Source organism: Nyctereutes procyonoides, unplaced genomic scaffold, assembly GCF_905146905.1.
Source record: "Nyctereutes procyonoides isolate TBG_1078 unplaced genomic scaffold, NYPRO_anot_genome, whole genome shotgun sequence".
NCBI lineage: Eukaryota > Metazoa > Chordata > Mammalia > Carnivora > Canidae > Nyctereutes > Nyctereutes procyonoides.
In genome coordinates, this window is record NW_026575046.1 from 40,439,048 (window position 1) to 40,458,283 (window position 19,236).

Below are 19,236 nucleotides of genomic sequence, written 5' to 3' on the forward strand. Positions count from 1 at the left end.
TTTTTAATTTTGATAAAATTTATCAATTTTTAAAAATTGTATAGTTTCCATTACTTATAGACCTTCCACATGTTTTGTAGAGTTTACTATGTGCTATGTGCTGGAAATGTCTGGAATAAAGGGTTAAGTGTTTTTTTTTTTTTTCTTAGCTCTATCGAAATGGCATTTCGTTGTTGTTGTTCTTAAGTGGTTACAGAGCCATAGTCCAGAACAATGGTTCAAAATTTAACTAAGCATGTTCACTGTCCTTAAAATTGTTAAAAATAAGATTGCTGGGCTCCATTCCCATAGAATGATTTTGTTTCGGGTTTGGTGATACAGGCAGGTTTGCAAATTATTCATCTAGAAGTCCTTGATGCTTAGCCTAACTTAAAGCTACTCCACCTACAATTTTCTGTCAGACGGCAGCATAATGTTAATAGAAATGACCTGTTGCATTTTAATTTTTGGGTGCTCTTACCACCAGTGTCTTTTACTGTTCTTCGAAATAGTTAATTAGAAGATACTAGGCAGGGAATCCCTGGGTGGTTAAGCGCCTGCCTTTGGCCCAGGGTGTCATCCTGGAGTCCCGGAATCGAGTCCCACATCAGGCTCCCTGCATGGAGCCTGCTTCTGTCTCTGCCCTCCCCCCCCCCCCGCCCCCGTTTCTCTCTCTGTGTCTCTCATGAATAAATAAATAAAACCTTAAAAAAAAAAAAAAGAAGATACTAGGCAGAAAAGCACTGAAAAACTTTACCAAGACTCTGTTGCAGTAAGGCATAACTGAATAAAATATTTCAGGACTCAATTGCAAGATCTGTGTGGTTTCCAACTGTGAGTCTTGCTTTTCTTCTGCAAGAAAATTGCAACAAGTCTTCACAGGAAGTTTTTTTGTTTGTTTCTTTGTTTCTTCTTTTTTTTTTTAAATTGGTTCTCCTAATGGTTTTGCTAATAGACCCTAACTTGGCATGCAATTAAACATAAAACTTCTCATTGGGTATTTTCAAGACTGCCAGGGGGAATCAGCTGCCAGTTTACTGCAATGTGGAAAACTGCATGAGATTCTGGGATTGGAATCAAAATGCTAATTTAAAAGGTCGAGTGAAGCTGGGGCTCACGTTTTTGCGTGCCTGCGCTCTCTTCAGGCAGAACAAAGACCCAGGCAAAAGAGGCAGAGGCTGAGGCTCATCCCAAATCTGTTTTCCCGAGGTAATTCTGGAATCATGCCTGAAATGCCGGAGGACATGGAACAGGTAAGAGCTAGCTATTCAAGAAATGAAGCATTCTGGAGTTAGTTTCTTTAAAAAGCATCCCAGTGAATGGTAAAAACCAAAAGGGTGAGTTAAAAAAAGAAAAAGGAAAAAGAAGTGGGCGTCATTCATTTCTTTAAAACATGTAACTTTGGGACATGGAAGAATCAGCCAACTTTAATGATTGACCTGAGAACCAGGCTTTGAAGAGCTCAGCTAAGTCTCATTAATTGACAAAAAAATAAAATGCAAAACAGAACAGCAGTTTCTTTTACTGGATTAAATGCAATGGTGTCGGTGAAGGTTCTATATAAGAAAGGATTTTATCGGTAATTGTGTGCTCCAGCCTTTCTTTGTCTTAGCAAGAATTGAATTGCTAACCTAACTTTAGCTCCAGGCTACCCTCTTTAAATTCATAGATTTAGCCACCACAGGCACTTGGATTTTGTCAGTACGACAGTGGCATTTTTGTTCACGGAGAAACTTTCATTTTTAAAGAGAATGATTAAAAACTGTGCACGAACACAGTATGTCTCTCGAACTAGACTCAAGTTTTACCTGGGACGTGTCAACCCAGATTCTCAAAGGGCAAAAAAAGCTCTTGTTCCTAACTCCGGACAAGGCTGCTCTGAAAAATTAAAAAAAAAAAAAAAAAAAAAAAAAAGCAATCGCATATGCATGTGCTTAACTGTTCGCACTGGATACTTAATTTTTTTTAAACCAGAAGGATCCGGTTGCATCAACGCGGCGCATCTAGAAATTAACAACCACAAAATCCAACTTTTAAAGAAAAGGATTAGTCGGATCTTGAATTTGCCTCCCCTTCCCACCCTCTTTGTCTGCAGATTATGAGCGTTTTGCGCTGGGCCAGTCCTCTCAAGGACTCTCTGAATAATGCGAAACTCGATGAACAGGAACAGCTCGGGTAAAAATTAAATTAAAAAAAAAAATCGGAAAGTGCGAGGCCTCAGGCTCTCGTCCCCCCCCATCCCCCCACCATCCCCCGGTCCAAAGATCGGAAAGTGCGAGGCCTCAGGCTCTCGTCCCCCCCATCCCCCCCCATCCCCCGGTCCAAAGATCGGAAAGTGCGAGGCCTCAGGCTCTCGTCCCCCCCATCCCCCCCCATCCCCCGGTCCAAAGAAAGCTTGTTTACTCGAGTAAGGAAAGGAGTTCTGGTTGGGGGGTTGGGTAGAAAGGAGACTCCGGGGCTCAGACAAAGGAAAACTTTTCCAAAAGGCTGCTTAGTCTTTAGCTCTAAAAACAAGCAAACGGGGACTATCAAAATAAGGCCTTTGAGGAGAAGCCCCCCCCCCCCCCGCCGGCGGCCAGGCGCGTGGGCGGCCTAGCGGTCTGGCTGGTGCCCCCCGCCGGGCTCTGCCCGAGGGAATCGCGCGCGCGGGGACCGAGCGGACGCCGCAGTTCTGAGCTGGGAGGGAACCCAGCTGCCCCGGGGGCCGTTTCCACCCTGGGGGGTGGGGGAGGGGGGGCGTGCAGCTGATTCGTTACTTTTCAGAAGCCGGAGGCGCGGGGAAGGAAGGCCTGGCGTGCCCCTGGGTCCCCTCGGCTTCCTCGGTGTTGGACGGCGGTTGCGGAGGCCGGGCCCGACCCGAGCGAGGCTCGAGTGGGGCCTGGACTCCCCGGTTCGACCTCGCAGAGCCTCGTTCTGCGTTTATGGGTAAAGTCCGGGAGTCTGCGAACGATGAAGCGGCCCCCGGATCATTCCTCCCCCGAACCCGTCGCTTTTTATTTCGGACTCGGTTAAAAATAGTTTTGACTTATTTGGAATTTCACACGTACCACTTTAGAACATCCCAGGAAGACAAACGGGTTGTCGAGGTGTCCGTGACTCACCGACACTTGTATTTTTATTCTTTGCCTTTCTGACTCTCTGGACCAAAACAAAACAAAACAAGAAAAACCCCCACAAGACCCCACTCCTGTAGCTGCAGGGATAGATGTCTGCGGTCCTCCCTCCTCGTCCTCCCCAAACCCACCCCTGGCTTTAAAATATCTGCTCTCACGTAATGTATTACAAGCCCGGTTCACTGTTACGCGCTGCGCAGTCTGCAAACTTGAGAAGCCAGGCGATCCAGTCCAATCTTTCCCGAGTCCAGAACAAAGGCAAAGAGGAAAAAAAAGTACACAAAATAACCCCTCCCAAATCCCAAACTTGTGTTCGCTGCGTAGGGCCGAGGCCTCGGTTTGGCGTATCCCTTTAAGAGTTGGCGAGTGGGCTGGGAGCGTCCTGAACGCGCCCGCCCCCTTTTGGGGGGGCATCGGCTGAGCGTGGCCAATCAGCGGGCGCGGCCTTGGCGGCGGAAGCCGGAAGCGGAGAGCGGGGGCCGGGCCCGGAGCTAGGGAGGCGGGCCCAGGGCGACGGAGCTGCGGCCCTCGGCGTTCCCGGGCTGGAGGAAGTGGCGGTCGCTGCGGCGGCGGCGGCGCGAAGACGGCGGGCATGGTGGGGCGGGAGAACGAGCTCTCCATCCACTTTGTTCCCGGGAGCTGCCGGCTGGTGGAGGTGAGGCGGTCGGCCCTGGGGTCTCGTGGAAGCTGGGAGTGCAGAGGGGGGCGGTCCAGACCGTGGGGGCTCGAGTGCTTCACCCTGCGCATCCTGCAGGAATGCGAGCCCGGCCCGGAGTCGCCCCAGCACCTCCTTCCCAGCTCCGGGGGAGAGGGCGGCGCCACCGAGTTTGTTTATCTCCGTGCACACCCGCCGGTATTTGCGCTTCCAGTTCTGCGGCAGGAAACGAGTAGGTCTGGGTCCACTCCGGTGTCTTCTCTTTCCCCTGCCGATAACGAAGAGGGGCTCTTGGGAGCTCTTTCGGTTTTGCATTATCTCTCTGAATTTCCTTTTTTTCATTCTTTGTTTGTATCTTTTGATCTTACCCGTTCTTGCCCCTGAGAAAGAATGGGAAAGTGGTTTTTCAGAAATAGCAGTTTTGGAGAGGACAACTTCCTGAACTCTTAGTTCGGTGCAGGGCACTGTGTGTGCACTTTGCATGCATTGTTTAATCGTCATAACTCTAAGATACTGTTTTGCTCCATTTTACAGGTGAGAAAATTGAGCCCTACAGAATGAGTCCTTCGCCCAAGTTCAGGAATCTTTTTCACTTTGTCAGGTTTCAGAGCCGCTGTGGAGGTTACATAAAGGAAGGCGGTTACTGTGGGAGAGCTATCGCAGACCTCCCCCCTCCTCCATTCTTGTATTTCATTCCAGGCCTCCCAGCATTCAATCCACAGAATATATCTAGCAGTGGGGGAAAGAATGCCTAGACCGATATGTCTTAACGGGAATAAGATATGGGAGTTGGCTGGTTTTGATCATGCAGAATTTTTGTGCTTCCAAGATATAGTGTATTTAGTGTTTCTAATCAGTTTGGGGTTTGGGGGATAAAGTTAGGCTAGATGGGCTATATTTAAACTTCTGTATTGTTCCTATGTGCCCTCAAAAATACTGAGTGCCTAATGTTGCCTATTGTTTACATATATTTATATATACACACACACACACACATGCATGGGTGTGTGTAAAGCTTAATCTTTTTTTACAGTAGTTCAGTGAACTAATGAAAATAGGTTTTCATGATTCCCTTCACTAAAAACTATACATCCTTAATTAAAAAAAAAGATTTATTATAATTTATTTATTTACTTATTTTAAAGATTTTACATATTTATTCATGAGAGACAGAGAAAGGCAGAGGCATAGACAGAGGGAGAAGCAGGCTTTCCCCGGGGAGCCTGATGCAGGACTCTGACGCCAGGACCCGGGGATCATGACCTGAGCCAAAGGCAGACGCTCAACCACTGAGCAACTGGGGTGCCCCTGATTTTTTTTTTTTTTATTTTAAAATAATCTCTACACCCGACATGGGGCTCAAACTCACAGCTCTGGGATCAAGAGTCGCATGCTGTACAGACTGACCTAAGATTTAGGTCCCCAACCTAAATCTTGACACGTTCTTTGATGCTCTGTCAAAACGTGTAGAATTAAAATCCACTTGTGAGAATGAATTTCACAATGCCTTACAACTTATATTGGAGAAGGCAACTGTAGTGATACCTGTTAAGACTTGTAGAGGGCAGCTTGGGTGGCTCAGCGGTTTAGCACCACCTTCAGCCCAGGGCCTGATCCTGGGGTCCTAGGATCAAGTCCCACCTCAGGCTCCCTGCACAGACCCTGCTTCTCCCTCTGCCTGTGTCTCTGCGCCTCTTTCTCTCTCTCTTTCTATCTCTCTGTCTCTCATTAATAAATAAATAAAATCTTAAAAAAAAAAAAAAGACTGTCTATAAGGATACAAATAGGGTGACAGTAGCAGTTAGACCAGTGTCACCTAGGTTATCATAGCATCTTGAGTCCAGTGATTACTACTCAGAGATGCCTCCAGGGGAATGTTGAATGAGGATCAATTAAAGAAATGAATAGAAAACTGCCAAATTTAGGTTCTAAAAATAGCAAAGTATTGTATTTAACCACTAAAATTTAAGAAGATCTCTGTTTAGATGTTAGTGATGTCTCATTCTTTTTCTAGGACATTTTTAGTAGAAGTTAATGCATGTGTGCTAAAGTACAAACCACTGTCCCAAAGTAGTGTTTGACCATTTTGAAAGAGCCATTTATTACATTACCTGTAGTTTGGAATCATTTGATTAGGTAGCCTAATAAAAGTAGTAAGTCTACATTTATTTTTATGTGTTTAATTTTTCAGGAGTTCTTTTGGTGTCTATAAATCTGGTCACTGGGGGTTCTGTACTTCTAAGAGTTTATGTAATTAGAGGCAAATACGTTCAGAGTAATTTAAAGTAATGTTTGACAGAAATTAAGGAAGTAGATTTTTCAAGCAATAGAAATTAAGGAAGTAGATTTTTCAAGCAGAAAATATTTTCAGCCCTTTATTGTGATTTGGGTTAACTACAGCTTCTTATTCATTCTGAGTTCCTTGAAGTGCATGAACACTCCTATGTTTTGTAGGACTAAAATATTTTATGGAGTAACAGTCCAAAGTAATTTTTTAGGATAATGTTTCTTTTCTTTTAAAAATTTAAAAAAAAAAAAACCTGTGCACTTTTGAAAAACTTCAGGTGGATTTCTGTTTATATATAGAAAGTAAAAAATAGATGTTTTTGTTTGGCATTTTTTAATTTCAGAATGAGGCATATTTTATTTGCCAAGCACCAAAAAATTTGCAATCCAAGTGAAAAAAAAATCTTGTCTTGGCTCCTATAGTGGTGACAGAAGGTGCTCATTGAGTCTCTGGAGAGAACTCTGTGAAAAGAGGAAAAATTAAGTAAATAAAGTTCCTTTCACTCTTTTCAGACTCAGTCCCCTCTGTGTTAAGGATAATATGGAAAATGTTAGAATTGTAGAGCTGTAAAGTTGGAAGAGCCGTAGTTATCTTGTCCAAATGCCTCATTTTACTAATGAGGAATAGATCAATTGAGATTTCAATAACTTCTCAATACCACATTTTGTGGCAGAACAGTTAAATTTTAATCATTATGAAATCAAATAGAAGGTCCAAGGATAAAGACACAACTCAGTACGTATTTGGCTAGACCACAGAAGCTAGAAACAAAAGAAACAAGTTCTGGGCCCAGCCTTTTCCCTGTACTGTGGGTAAAGCCTTTAACATCTCTTGGGCTTCAGGTTGCTCAGTTTGGAAATATTTGCCTTGCATGTCCAACAAGGCTATTATGATTGGAAGGTAGGCTTACATAACACTCGATAGTTTTGAAATATAAGATTGTGCAGTATCATTTCCGTTTTAGAAAATGCTTGCACTTCAGATCTCTGCTCTTTTAATAAAGACAATTTTTGAGCATTGACATCTAGCCACTGAGTACCATGGACTATTACATATTTTCTTCTAGAGACCTTACAAATTACCCCAGAGTATGAGGATATAAGGTTGTATTTTTTCTATGCAATCTCATCCTTTTTTATTTATTCATTTTATTTTTTAAAGGTTTTATTTATTCATGAGGGATCACAGAGAGAGTCAGAGACACAGGCAGAAGGAGAAGCAGATTCCTCACAGGGAGTCCGATGGTGGACACAATCCCAGGACCCTGGGATCACGCCCTGAGCCAAAGGCGGATACTCAACCGCTGAGCTACCCAGGTGTCCCAACCTCATCCTTTTTTGAAGTTAAACATATTAAATTCCCTAAGAGCCTTGCTATCCTTGTAATTTAATACTATATTTCATCAAGTCTAAGACGTACTTGATTATAAGATAATCTGGGCTCTGATTTTAGGATGCACTAAAAAGCAAGACATTGCCAGACTATGACAGTAATAAGATGCATCTCTATTTCATACATTTAACAGGGATGTTAAAATGAGGAAAAAGTGTGCTTCACAGAATCAGTGAAATATGCAGGGATCTGAATTCACTGTTCAGTAACCTTTGTGGAGTACAGAATACTTTTTCCTTGACATTTCTTTTCCTTTTTTAATGGGAGAAGAGGGAAGGAAAGATCATGTCACTTTTAGAAAGGTAGATGATAATTTTTTGGCGTCTTTGAATAAGATAAATATATCTTTAAGAAAAACCTTGGACTTTCCCTAGAGTTCAAGATTACACTTCTTCTCAAAGGACAGTTCCCAAATCACCATCTTCAGCACATTCCTGGGGACTTGTTAGAAATGCAAATTACCAGGATTTATCCCGGATGTACAGAATCTGAAAGCCTTGTGCATGATTCTTAAACAGAGTGAAGCCTGAGAACTACGAACTAAGAACTGTTATATATTCTTTTGCTTCTTTAATGTGAAGTAATAAAAAGTGAGAAACTGAGAAGAAATCAAATCATAGCTCTTGTATAATATTTTGTCAGGGATCTTTATGGGACTTATCCTGTATAAATTGTTTTCTGATTGTATCTACTAGACTTGGCTGTTTTCTCTTCTTTCCAAATCAGTCTTTGTAGAGCTGTTTTCTTGCCAAAACCCAAAGAAAATATTTTGCTGGCTGAAGTTCTTGTTTTCATAGATCAGTTGGCTTAGAGCCAAGTTGTACAACAGAGAGCCGTGATGAATTTCCTTCAACTTTTAAAATATTTGGAATTGGTGAACTAAGGAAAAAATACCTTCCATAGTTTACCATTATGCTTTATTTTTAAAAATATTTTATTTATTTATTTTAGAGCAAGAGTGTGCATGTGCAAGAGAGGAGAGAGATAGGGACAACCCAACTCCTGAACGGAAACCAAGAGTTGAATGCCTAACCAACTGAGCCATGCAGGCATCCCTACCCCTTTATGCTGTTTCAGCCCTTTCATTTCTGGTTTTTCCTGTGGTAGGGATACCTAATTTCAGTGGCCTTTTTTTTTTTTTTAGGCGTATTTATTTATTTCAGAGAGAGAGAGAATGCACATGCTTGCTCATACTAGGTGGAGGGGCAAGGAAAGTGGGAGAGAGACTCTCAAGCACACTCCCTACTGACAGGGCTCAGTGTCACATCACAACTCTGAGATCAGGACTTGAGCTAAAACCAAGAGTTGGAGGCCAGACTGCACCACATAGGCACTCCACCCTCATGGTGGCTTTCTTGTAAAAAAAAATGCAAAAGATAGCGCTAAATTTTTCTGCTGAACCAAGGACTAACAAAGAAAGATCTTTAGTTATTGTATGCTTGTTTAAAGTTTTTTATAGCTCAGAATAGGTGACTATAAACGCTTGAAATAAAAAGATATCGAATTGATAAAATGTAATATATGTATATTTTTAAAGTAGGTTCCACACCAACTTGGGCTTGAACTCATGACCCTGAGATCAAGAGTCGCTTGCTGTAGGGACTCAGCCAGCCAATTACTCCAAATAAAACTTTTCGTTGGTGGCTTTTAAATAATAAATGTTGATTTTATTCAAGAGTCTGGGAAATTTAGTGTTACCCATCTTGGGAATAAGGGAAGTTTTTAAACCGCTTTGGAAACAGAACTTGTTTTCTAAATAGTAGTTCCTTTTAATTTCATTGTGTAAGGAACTTTTTCTTTTTCACATAAGAACACAAATCAGTTTAAAATATTCTAGTTTCTTTTTTTCGCTTACCCTCTGTGTTAGTTTTTTCTTCTTTTTTTCCCTCCCTACTCTGTGTTTTAATTGGCCTATTAGGTTAAATTTAGGGTTAACTCAGGAACATTTACCGGTTTGGAATATTATTACTATAAGGATCACATTTATTTATCCTCCACGTAAATTCCTGTGAAATCTAAATCCTGTAACTAAGACCTATCAAAATATGATAAATCACTGAGATTTGAAAGAAAACTTGGCAATCACAAACTGAAGATCAAATTTGTCAACTTGTATGTTGGTAGAACACAGCCAAATAGGCCTTAAGAAATTCATAAGCTTCAAACTAGTTGTATGTTTTTATAAACTAGAGAGCATAATTAAAATTGCTATTTAGGGGCGTGTGGGTGGCTCAGTGGTTGAGCTTCTGTCTTTGGCTTTGGTCCTGATCCTGGGGTCCTGGGATTGAGTTCTGCATCACACTCCCTGCAAGGAGCCTGCTTCTTCCTCTGCCTATGTCTCTGTTTCTTGTGAATAAATAAATAAAACCTTAAAAATAAAAATAAAATTGCTGTTTATTCATTTGGACATCGTTGATCATTAAAGTAAGATTCTTCCATTATTAACAGGAAATCAGAGCACCTGGCTAGCTCAGTCAATTGGAGCATATGACTCTTGATCTTGGGATTGTAAGTTCCAGCCCCATGTTGGGTGTAGAGTTTACTTAAAAAAATAAAATCTTTTTTTAAAAAAAAATCTAAATCTGTTTGACTAGGTATATCCTTATCGTATCATCTTAGGTTCTTTTTCATGAGTAGGATTAATAAAACTTTTTCTTAAATGATACAATTATTGATGCAGTTTGATCTTTGATCTTTGTCTAATAGATTTAGGATATGAAGCAAGCAACTTAAACTTGAAGTATTTGGTGAACAATGATAGTGCTAACTTTGTGGAGAGAATATTTTCAAAATAAGTAACCCTTTCCCCCCCCCCCACTTCACCTTTTAGGAGGACGTTAACCTCCCTAATAGGCGGGTTCTGATTACTGGTGCCACTGGGCTTCTTGGCAGAGCTGTGTATAAAGAATTTAAGCAGAATAATTGGCATGCCTTTGGCTGTGGTTTTAGAAGAGCAAGACCAAAATTTGAACAGGTTAATCTTTTGGATTCTGAAGCGGTTCATCACATTATTCATGATTTTCAGGTATGTTTATTTTAGCACATGAAAACTATATTAAGAATTGTCTGGATGATTTAGAAAATGTTCTTGCTTTCAAGGGAGTCACTATACTTAAGCTTTCACCATTAAGCAACAACAGTACACAGTTGACCCTTGAATAGTGCGGGGTTTAGGAGTGCTGACTCCTGCACAGTTGAACATCTATGTATAACTTTTTACTTCCCCACAATAACTGCTAATAGCCTACTGTTGACTGGAAGCCTTAGCAATAAAATATATAGTTGATAAACACATATTATGTATATGTATTATGTACTGTATTCTTAACAATAAAGTAAGCTAGGAGAAAGAAAATGTTACTGAGAAAACATTTATGGTATTATGCTTATTAAAAAATAATTGGAGCTTTAGAGAAAGTACATACATGGACTTATGCAGTTCAAACCCATGTTCTATGGTCAACTGTATAGTGCACTTTTTTTCTGGTAAGCATGGCCAAGTATATGCAGTCCTTAAAAAGATTAGGTTGAAACAAAGATTGACAAACCTTGGAAATATGAAGCTTTTTATAAAAAGCTTATGTTTGTGAGGTACTTTTGTTAAGTATTACTTTCTGTGCAAATGCCTTTTTAATATTATCTGTAATCCTTACAACACTGCAAAATAGGTATTACCATTTCCATTTTAGAGATGACAAAGGCTCAGAGAGGTTAAATAATTTGTTGATCATTGCCACAGAAGAGTTACTGAAAAATTTAGATTCTATTCTACCTGTGTCTGATCAGATTGAGAGTTAAAGTTCTTTTCAAAACTATGGTCCAAGAGATACGTGCATCAGAATCAGTTGGGGAACTTATTCTTTAGGTCTCACTCCCAGAGATTTTAATTCAATAAGTCTGTGGTGGGGCCCAGGACATTTCAAGGTGTGTCCCAGATTATGCACATTCAAGTTTTATTTATTTATTTATTTATTTATTTATTTATTTATTTATTTATTTATTTATTTATTTATTTATTTATTGGAGATTTTATTTATTCATGAGAGACACACAGAGAGAGGCAGAGACATAGGCAGAGAAAAGCAGGCTCCTTGAGGGGAGCCCAGGGCAAGACTTGATCCTGGGACTCTGGGACCCTGCCTTGAGCTGGAGGCAGATGCTCAACCACTGAGCCACCCAGGCGTCTCACATTCAAGTTTTAAAACAACTCTTAAGATGATGCCTCCTCAAAACAGTTATTAAGGAACGAGATAGTTTGGTATGTTTGTACATTAGTCCTGCCTGTCCGTTGTTTTACCAGATCTTCGCCTTTATTCATCTTCTCTGGGAAGTAGATGCCCTTTCTCTACCAGGGACTCTGAATTTCTTTATCTTTAATTAAAAAAAAATTTTTTTTTTTCCAAAGTAAGCTCTAGGCCCAACATGATGCTTAAAATCACGACCCCAAGATCAAGAATCGCATGGTCTGCTGACTGAGCCAGCCAGGTGCCCCCATTCTTCTATCTTGATGTCTGTCAAGCTGTACTGAAACAGTCTCTTTACCTATCCTTCTTTTCCAGTAGATTATGAAATCCTTGTTCCTTGCACAGTGCTTAGCATATAGCATTCAGGCATACTAAATGCTCAACTGGGAATATAGTTTTCATGGATAGTTGACATTCTTTAAATGACTGGCCTAAGAGATTTGACTTTATTAATTTAATTTGAAATTGGTATTCTCCTTTTAACATAGATTTATTAGGTATTTAGGTCATATTACATAAATATTAGCTCTTTCTCCCATCGAAATTAGAGGACATTAGCTTACTTTGATAGAGAAGTAGTAGTTGACGCTGAGTTTGTCTGGTTTTGCCTAGGGATTACTAAATTGATCTTTCCTTTCAGCACCTACATTTATTTTAAGGAAGTTTGAAACTTGGAAAACGGAAGCATGACAAAACTATTAACAGCAATTCTTGAAAAAAAAATTACAGTAATTCTGTAGTTGAAGGAATGTTGATTTAACAAGCATATTTTTATGAATTGAGTTACTGTTGGAAGGCTGTAGCTCCCCTGTTTTATTCCTTTTGGGTTAAAAATACATCAATGTTTAACTTCCAGCCCCATGTTATAGTACATTGTGCAGCAGAGAGAAGGCCAGATGTTGTAGAAAATCAGCCAGATGCTGCTTCTCAACTTAATGTGGATGCTTCTGGGAATTTAGCAAAGGAAGCAGGTAATGATGACTTTATAAAATTTTCATAAAATATTAAATAATTGCTGAGTTTATAATGATTAAAGTTTTCTAGATGGCTTATAAGAGATTTGTTTGTATTTGACGAAGAAGCTATTATAAATGCCAGTACAGAGTAATGTTCTGCAATAATTTAATAGATTCTTTTCTTTTATGTCTATCTTTTTTTAGCTTTAATTGGAGCATTTCTAATCTACATTAGCTCCGATTACGTATTTGATGGAACAAATCCACCTTATAGAGAGGAAGACGTACCAAGTCCCTTAAATCTGTATGGCAAAACAAAATTAGAAGGTGAAAAGGCTGTCCTAGAGAACAATTTAGGTAAGACACAATTTCTTTAGCCCCTGACTATTTTGATTGAGGGTTTATGTGTGTGTATATATAACATTGTTATACATAAAATACATAGAGAATATAGAAGTATGTAAAAATATATTTTAAAAAATATATAAAATATACTTTTTAAATTTTGGAAAAACTAGTCAAGGAGCATAAATCATTGGAGAAAATTAGAGAATATAGTTAATAAAAAAGAAAAATAAGAATTTTAGATACCATGAAGAATTTATGAATCCTTCCAGACTTTTTCCAGTATCAGTGTATACATGAATGTCATTGTATAGGGGCACCTGGCTGGTTCAGTCATTAAAGCATGTGACTTTTAATCTTGGGGTTGTGAGCTCAAGCCCCACATTGGGTATAGAGCTTACATTAAGAAAAATGTTATTGTATAAAGAAAAAAACTTAAAGTATAAACATTTGTAATCTACTTTCAAAAAACAGATTAGTATCATTTCTCCTAAATTGAGGAGTTATTATTATTATTATTATTATTATTATTATTATTACTTTAAAGATTTTATTATTTGAAAGAGAGCACATACAAGCAGGGGGGAAGGGCAGAGGGAAAGGAAGAAGCAGACTCCTTGCTGAGCGGGGAACCCAACCTGGGCTTGATCCCAGGACCCTGGTCATAATCCCATGACCCAAGCCAAAGGCAGACGCTTAACTGACAGAACCACCCAGATGCCCCTTTAGTATGGTTTTCAAAATTTTTTCTTTTCTTTTCTTTCTTTTCTTTTCTTTTCTTTTCTTTTCTTTTCTTTTCTTTTCTTTTCTTTTCTTTTCTTTTCCCTTTCCTTTCCTTTTTCCTTTCCTTTTTCCTTTCCCATCCCATCCCATCCCATCCCATCCCATCCCATCCCATCCTCGCAGAGGGAGATAGAGAATCTCAAGCAGGCTTCACACCCAGCACAGAGCCCAACATAGGGCTTGATCTCACAACCCTGAGGTCATGACCTGAGTTGAAACCAAATGTCATACAGTTAACCAGCTGAGCCATCCAGGTGCCCCAGTTTTTAAATTTCTGTTGGTATGGCTCTTCTCCTATGTGTATTTGTGTATACATGCACGTACGTGTGTACTGAATATAAAAATTATACCCTCATTGAAAAAAATAAAAAAAAAATTGTAAAGAGCAGTTCTTTTATAATGCTGCCTCCAAGAAGCACCGGATGTGGTTAGGTATGAAAGCATTTTTTTTTTTTTTTTGTGAATTTCTAAAAACAATGGGTTTGGTTTTATAACCTGGTCCCCCCATATCTGTATTTCAGTACATATTGAGTCATTTCTGGGTTATCTTTTTGCTATCAGTGGCTGCATAGTACTTGTTTTAATGATTCCTTGTACTGCCTTAGACTTATAGACTCTTTGAGAAGCATCTCCTAGTATAGGTACCATACTCACAGGCATTTAGCTTTCCACATGTTTTTTGTTTTTTGTATTAGAAATTATCCTGCAGGCATCATCCTTGAGTACATATTTATACATGGTTATCCAATATGTTAATTTAATTAAAAAGTGGTTTGTTAATTTTCAGTTTAAGTGTTAATTATTCAAAGTCTGTTGTAACTGCTCAGTAGGCACCAACAGAAAATCTAAATACCTCATAATTCCTTAATCAATGGTTTCAAGAATTATGTGGTAAAACACTCATATAACTTAATGTTTTGCCATGTGTCTTGTGTGTACGTGTGTATATTTTTTTTCCAAACTCGTTGGGAATTGTCTGAAATTCACCGCAAAATACTTCACTATGCTACTTACCTTCTTTTTTTTTTTTTTTTTTTTTTTTTAAGATTTTATTTATTTATTCATGAGAGACAGAGAGAAGGCCCAGACATAGGCAGAGGGAGAAACAGGCTTCTCGCAGGGAGCCCGATGTGGGACTCGATCCTGGAACTCTGGGATCACGCCCTGAGCTGAAGGCAGACGCTTAACCATGAGCCACCCAGGCATCCCTTCTTCTTCTTCCTTTTTTTTTTTAAAGATTTATTTATTTATTTATTTATTTGAGGGAGTGGAGGAGCAAAGGAAGTGCATCTTAAGCAGACTCCCCACTGAGCACAGAGCCCAACACATGGCTGAGATCATGACCTGAGCTAAAACCAAGAGTCGGACATTCAGCTGACTGAACCACTCAGGCGCCCCTATGCTATTTATCCTCTAACAAGAATGTTCTTTACATAATTACAGTGTAGTTATCATACTCAGGAAATTTAACATTAATATCATGTTATACTATATCATCTATGTAGGAATTTTCCCACCTGTCCCAATAATGCCTTCATTGCGTTTTATTTTTTAATCTAGGATCTAATCAAGGATCATTCATTGCATTTAGTTGTCATGATCAGTTTAATTTCATTAATATGATTGTTAAGAATAGTATGTAAAAATACCCCAAATGAACAGAACTTTAAAAATATTGATTACAATATTTGTTAAATGGGTATTATTATAGATGAACTGTGTCATTTTGAAATATTGCCAGTTTCTAAAACAGGATTGTTTAAATCCACATACTTTCATTTTATATCAAGATTTAACCAGGCAGCTTTAAAAAATTACTTGTTTTTATTAATTCCTAGGAGCTGCTGTTTTGAGAATTCCTGTTCTGTATGGAGAAGTTGAAAAGCTTGAAGAAAGTGCTGTGACTGTTATGTTTGATAAAGTGCAGTTCAGTAACAAGTCAGCTAACATGGACCACTGGCAGCAGAGGTTCCCCACACATGTAAAAGATGTAGCCACTGTGTGTCGTCAGTTAGCAGAGAAGAGAATGCTGGTGAGAATCTTTGGAAGGAAGAGTTCCTAACTTCGATCAACAAGTGAAAGTCAAAGTGTTTTTGTTTTCTTTATTATTATATATAATACATATTACATATAATAATATGAATTAGTTTTTATTTAAAACCTTTTTAAAATTACAAGCAGAGCAAACAAAAGTAGTTTGCAGATAGTAGGCTATATTTATAAATAGTAAAAATATTTTGCTCCTATGTTTGAATTTTTTTTCTCATGTACTGTAGTCTTGTCATTCTTTTATTGCAAGATGACTAAAATCTTGTATTTTTTTCTTTGGATGACAAAATAATGTCTTTAAGAAGTTGTTCTGTTTAAGATTAATGTATGCCAATGAAGAATCTCCAAAGGAATTTATAACTTCAGCCATTTTAAGAATGATTTATAATTTTCTTTTTAGATATTTGGATAGGAGTTAATTTCAGACATTTGAAAAATTGGCAACTAAATAGAATATTCATACAAAGATGAAAGACTGATTTATTTTTGAATGTTAGTAATAGTTTGTCTATAGCTTTTTAACACATAAAAATTTGTATTTTAAATAATGTGCTCTGTAACTATTTAAGGATGTTATGCCTAACTAGTTCATCCTACAAAATGGTCCCATTAAGTTTTGGTTTTAGCTTAGGATAATTAGAAATACTCATTAAATTGGCCTATGTTTCCATAAAAATCTGTGATCATTCTCAGGTTTCCTTCTAAATAAAATTGGAACCATTAATATTTTTATTTAAAGGGATCCCTGGGTGGCGCAGCAGTTTGGCGCCTGCCTTTGGCCCAGGGCGCGATCCTGGAGACCCGGGATCGAGTCCCACGTCGGGCTCCCGGTGCATGGAGCCTGCTTCTCCCTCTGCCTGTGTCTCTGCCTCTCTCTCTCTCTGTGACTATCATAAATAAATAAAAATTAAAAAAATTTAAAAAAAAATATTTTTATTTAAAAAAAATTCTTAAGGCTAAATCCTAGAAATTGCTTCTCATGTTTAGCTGGGTATATTTATAAATAATTTGATTTTAGACATCTCATGGGAACATTCCAAAAAGGAGGGATGCATTTTAATTCCTGGACCTTTTTTTTTTTTTTTTAAATTTTTTATTTATTTATGATAGTCACACACACAGAGAGAGAGAGAGAGAGAGAGAGAGAGGCAGAGACAAAGGCAGAGGGAGAAGCAGGCTCCATGCACTGGGAGCCCCATGTGGGATTCGATCCCGGGTCTCCAGGATCGCGCCCTGGGCCAAAGGCAGGCGCCAAACTGCTGCGCCACCCAGGGATCCCTAATTCCTGGACCTTTTAAATTAGCTTTTTTATCCAGCCTGTCAAACCACTCAACTCAAAACATTGAAATTATTTTGAATTTTTATATCCTTATTAGGATCCATCAATTAAAGGAACCTTTCACTGGTCTGGCAATGAACAGATGACTAAGTATGAAATGGCATGTGCAATTGCAGATGCCTTCAACCTCCCCAGCAGTCACTTACGACCTGTAAGTACACGGCGTTTAAAACCTTCTCACTTGGTGAAAGCCCAGATCTGTCACTATAGTATATATTATTGATAACATTTTTCTTGTTGCTTTGCAAATTTTGGCTAACTTCATTTTTTGGTACTAATGAAAGTGAATTTTGTATGTTGGAAGTTTATATTGTTTATCTCTAAATTATCATGTACAAGGAGGCCCATGAGTATTGGTGAAGTTTATAGGAAAAGTGTCTTGATTATTTGTTTGTGTATTTTTCTGGGATCCAAATCATTTTTAGTAAGGGCAAGGGAAATAGAGAATATGAAACTGCAAAATAGGTTTTTCTTTTTTTTAATTGTTTTTATTTTTCTTTAAAGATAACTGACAGTCCTGTCTTAGGAGCGCAGCGTCCAAGAAATGCTCAGCTTGACTGCACCAAATTAGAGACCTTGGGCATTGGCCAGAGAACACCATTTCGAATTGGAATCAAAGAATCTCTCTGGCCATTCCTCATTGACAAGAGATGGAGACAAACGGTTTTTCATTAGTGTATGTGCAGGGTTTTGTTTTTTTTTTTTTTTTTTTTTTTTTTTTTTTAATTGAGAAGTATATAGTAAGTGGCACTTTTTAAAGAAAAAAGGAAATAGTTTTGTATGAGTGCTCTTTAATTGTGACTCATGATCTTTCAGGTAAATGATGCTCTTGCACTAGTGAAATTGTCTAAAGAAACTGAGGGTGATAATGCCTCATTTGACGTAATGATTTTTCTTTTTATCATTTTGTTCTGGCTTCACTTTGTTTGAGTATAGTAAATTATGATTCTTAAATACTTCCGAGCCAGGATGAGACAGATCTACTGTAGACTTTTTCTTGGATGAAATGCATTGTTCATTCCTATAACCTCTCCATTTTCAGGACTTTTGCAACTGTTGACCTTTTTATGTTTTAAAGTGAGTTAAGTAGTATGAAAATCATTGGTGTTCATTATTTGCATTGCTTGAGCTCTGATCAAAATGTTTGAAGAAAGAAACTTTATTTTTGCAACTTACATGCAGTTTTTAAGCTTGAGATATTTCAACATGTTATGTATATTGGAACTCCTGTAGCTTGATGCCTCCTGCTTTTGTAGCAGTGTATGGTGAGCACTTGACAGAGAGAGTATGTGTATATGTGTATGTATTTTTTTAATATGTGTAAAACTGTCCTTTTCACTCCATGTCACTAAGTGATATTTCATATCTGTGGTTATACTAATAATGATGGGCCTTGTAAGTCTTTTGGCCATTCAAGAGTAATAATAAATATATACTGCTGGCATGGTAATGCTTAGTTTTCTTTTATTTATGTTTTAAATGTAAGGACCAAACATCTAAACTCACTGTTATTTTGTTGCTTTAATTTTTAAAAATTACATTCTTATGTAACATCTGATGGTATAAGAAAATATAGTTGGTGTCTATTGAGATTTAAATAATAAAATGAATCCTGGTAAACGCACCACTTGAGACCTAGAATGTTACAGATAATGTATCTACATGTGCCAACTGATTGTTTTTTAACTAAAAATAACTATGTAATGTTGCTATATATTTACTTAGAATGTTCTTTCTGAAGAATACAGAATATTTGAATGTATTATCTATACTAAGTAACATTGAGGTGACCTTAGCCTCAAGGATATTTTAGGTCCTTAATAAGGAATCAGAATGGTGGAATGAAGAGTATGATTTGTCTGCTATTCAGGGGTCAGTGCGAACCCTGGTTTTAGATTTTCTCATTTTTACTCTGGGGATATCCTTTCCCTAGGTTATGATTTTATTCTTCATTGAACAAAAAATATTTGTTTCTAAGTTCCTAATTAAGAATTTAAGTGTAGAGAGAATCAGGTTTGGATAATTTGGTTAAAGAACCAACAATTAAGTAACAAACAATGTTAAATTTTATAATTAGGGAAATTTTAGTGGTAC

At 38.2% G+C, this 19,236-nt stretch overlaps 2 protein-coding genes across 3 annotated transcripts; one reads left to right on the forward strand and one right to left on the reverse strand.

Moving 5' to 3' along the window:
- Positions 1-1,097: 1,097 nt before the first annotated feature.
- On the reverse strand, positions 1,098-3,687 carry LOC129509898 (uncharacterized). The gene is made up of 2 exons (XM_055325800.1): positions 3,027-3,687; positions 1,098-1,206 (listed from the first exon to the last, which is right to left on the reverse strand). The coding sequence occupies exons 1-2, from the start codon at positions 3,684-3,686 to the stop codon at positions 1,201-1,203; spliced, it is 666 nt and encodes a 221-aa protein (XP_055181775.1). The 5' UTR covers position 3,687; the 3' UTR covers positions 1,098-1,200.
- Positions 1,116-18,592, forward strand: MAT2B (methionine adenosyltransferase 2 non-catalytic beta subunit). 2 transcript variants are annotated; one of them, XM_055325799.1, is made up of 7 exons: positions 1,116-1,232; positions 10,257-10,451; positions 12,527-12,641; positions 12,831-12,983; positions 15,593-15,786; positions 17,180-17,293; positions 17,647-18,592. In XM_055325799.1, exons 1-7 carry the CDS (start codon positions 1,203-1,205, stop codon positions 17,815-17,817), a joined length of 972 nt encoding a protein of 323 aa, XP_055181774.1. In that variant the 5' UTR covers positions 1,116-1,202; the 3' UTR covers positions 17,818-18,592. The 2 variants fall into 2 exon arrangements, with proteins under 2 accessions (XP_055181774.1, XP_055181773.1); XM_055325798.1 differs by lacking the exon at positions 1,116-1,232 and adding an exon at positions 3,614-3,747.
- The last annotated feature ends 644 nt before the right edge of the window (positions 18,593-19,236 follow it).

What these genes read in the sequence shown, in the direction of transcription:
- MAT2B (XM_055325798.1), top strand. Translation starts at nt 3,685, where the DNA reads ATGGTGGGGCGGGAGAACGAGCTCTCCATCCACTTTGTTCCCGGGAGC. An exon ending in GAATTTAGCAAAGGAAGCAG is followed by an intron (nt 12,642 to 12,830) that starts GTAATGATGACT and finishes ATCTTTTTTTAG; the next exon opens with CTTTAATTGGAGCATTTCTA. An exon ending in TGTCCTAGAGAACAATTTAG is followed by an intron (nt 12,984 to 15,592) that starts GTAAGACACAAT and finishes ATTAATTCCTAG; the next exon opens with GAGCTGCTGTTTTGAGAATT.
- LOC129509898 (XM_055325800.1), bottom strand. Translation starts at nt 3,686, where the DNA reads ATGCCCGCCGTCTTCGCGCCGCCGCCGCCGCAGCGACCGCCACTTCCT.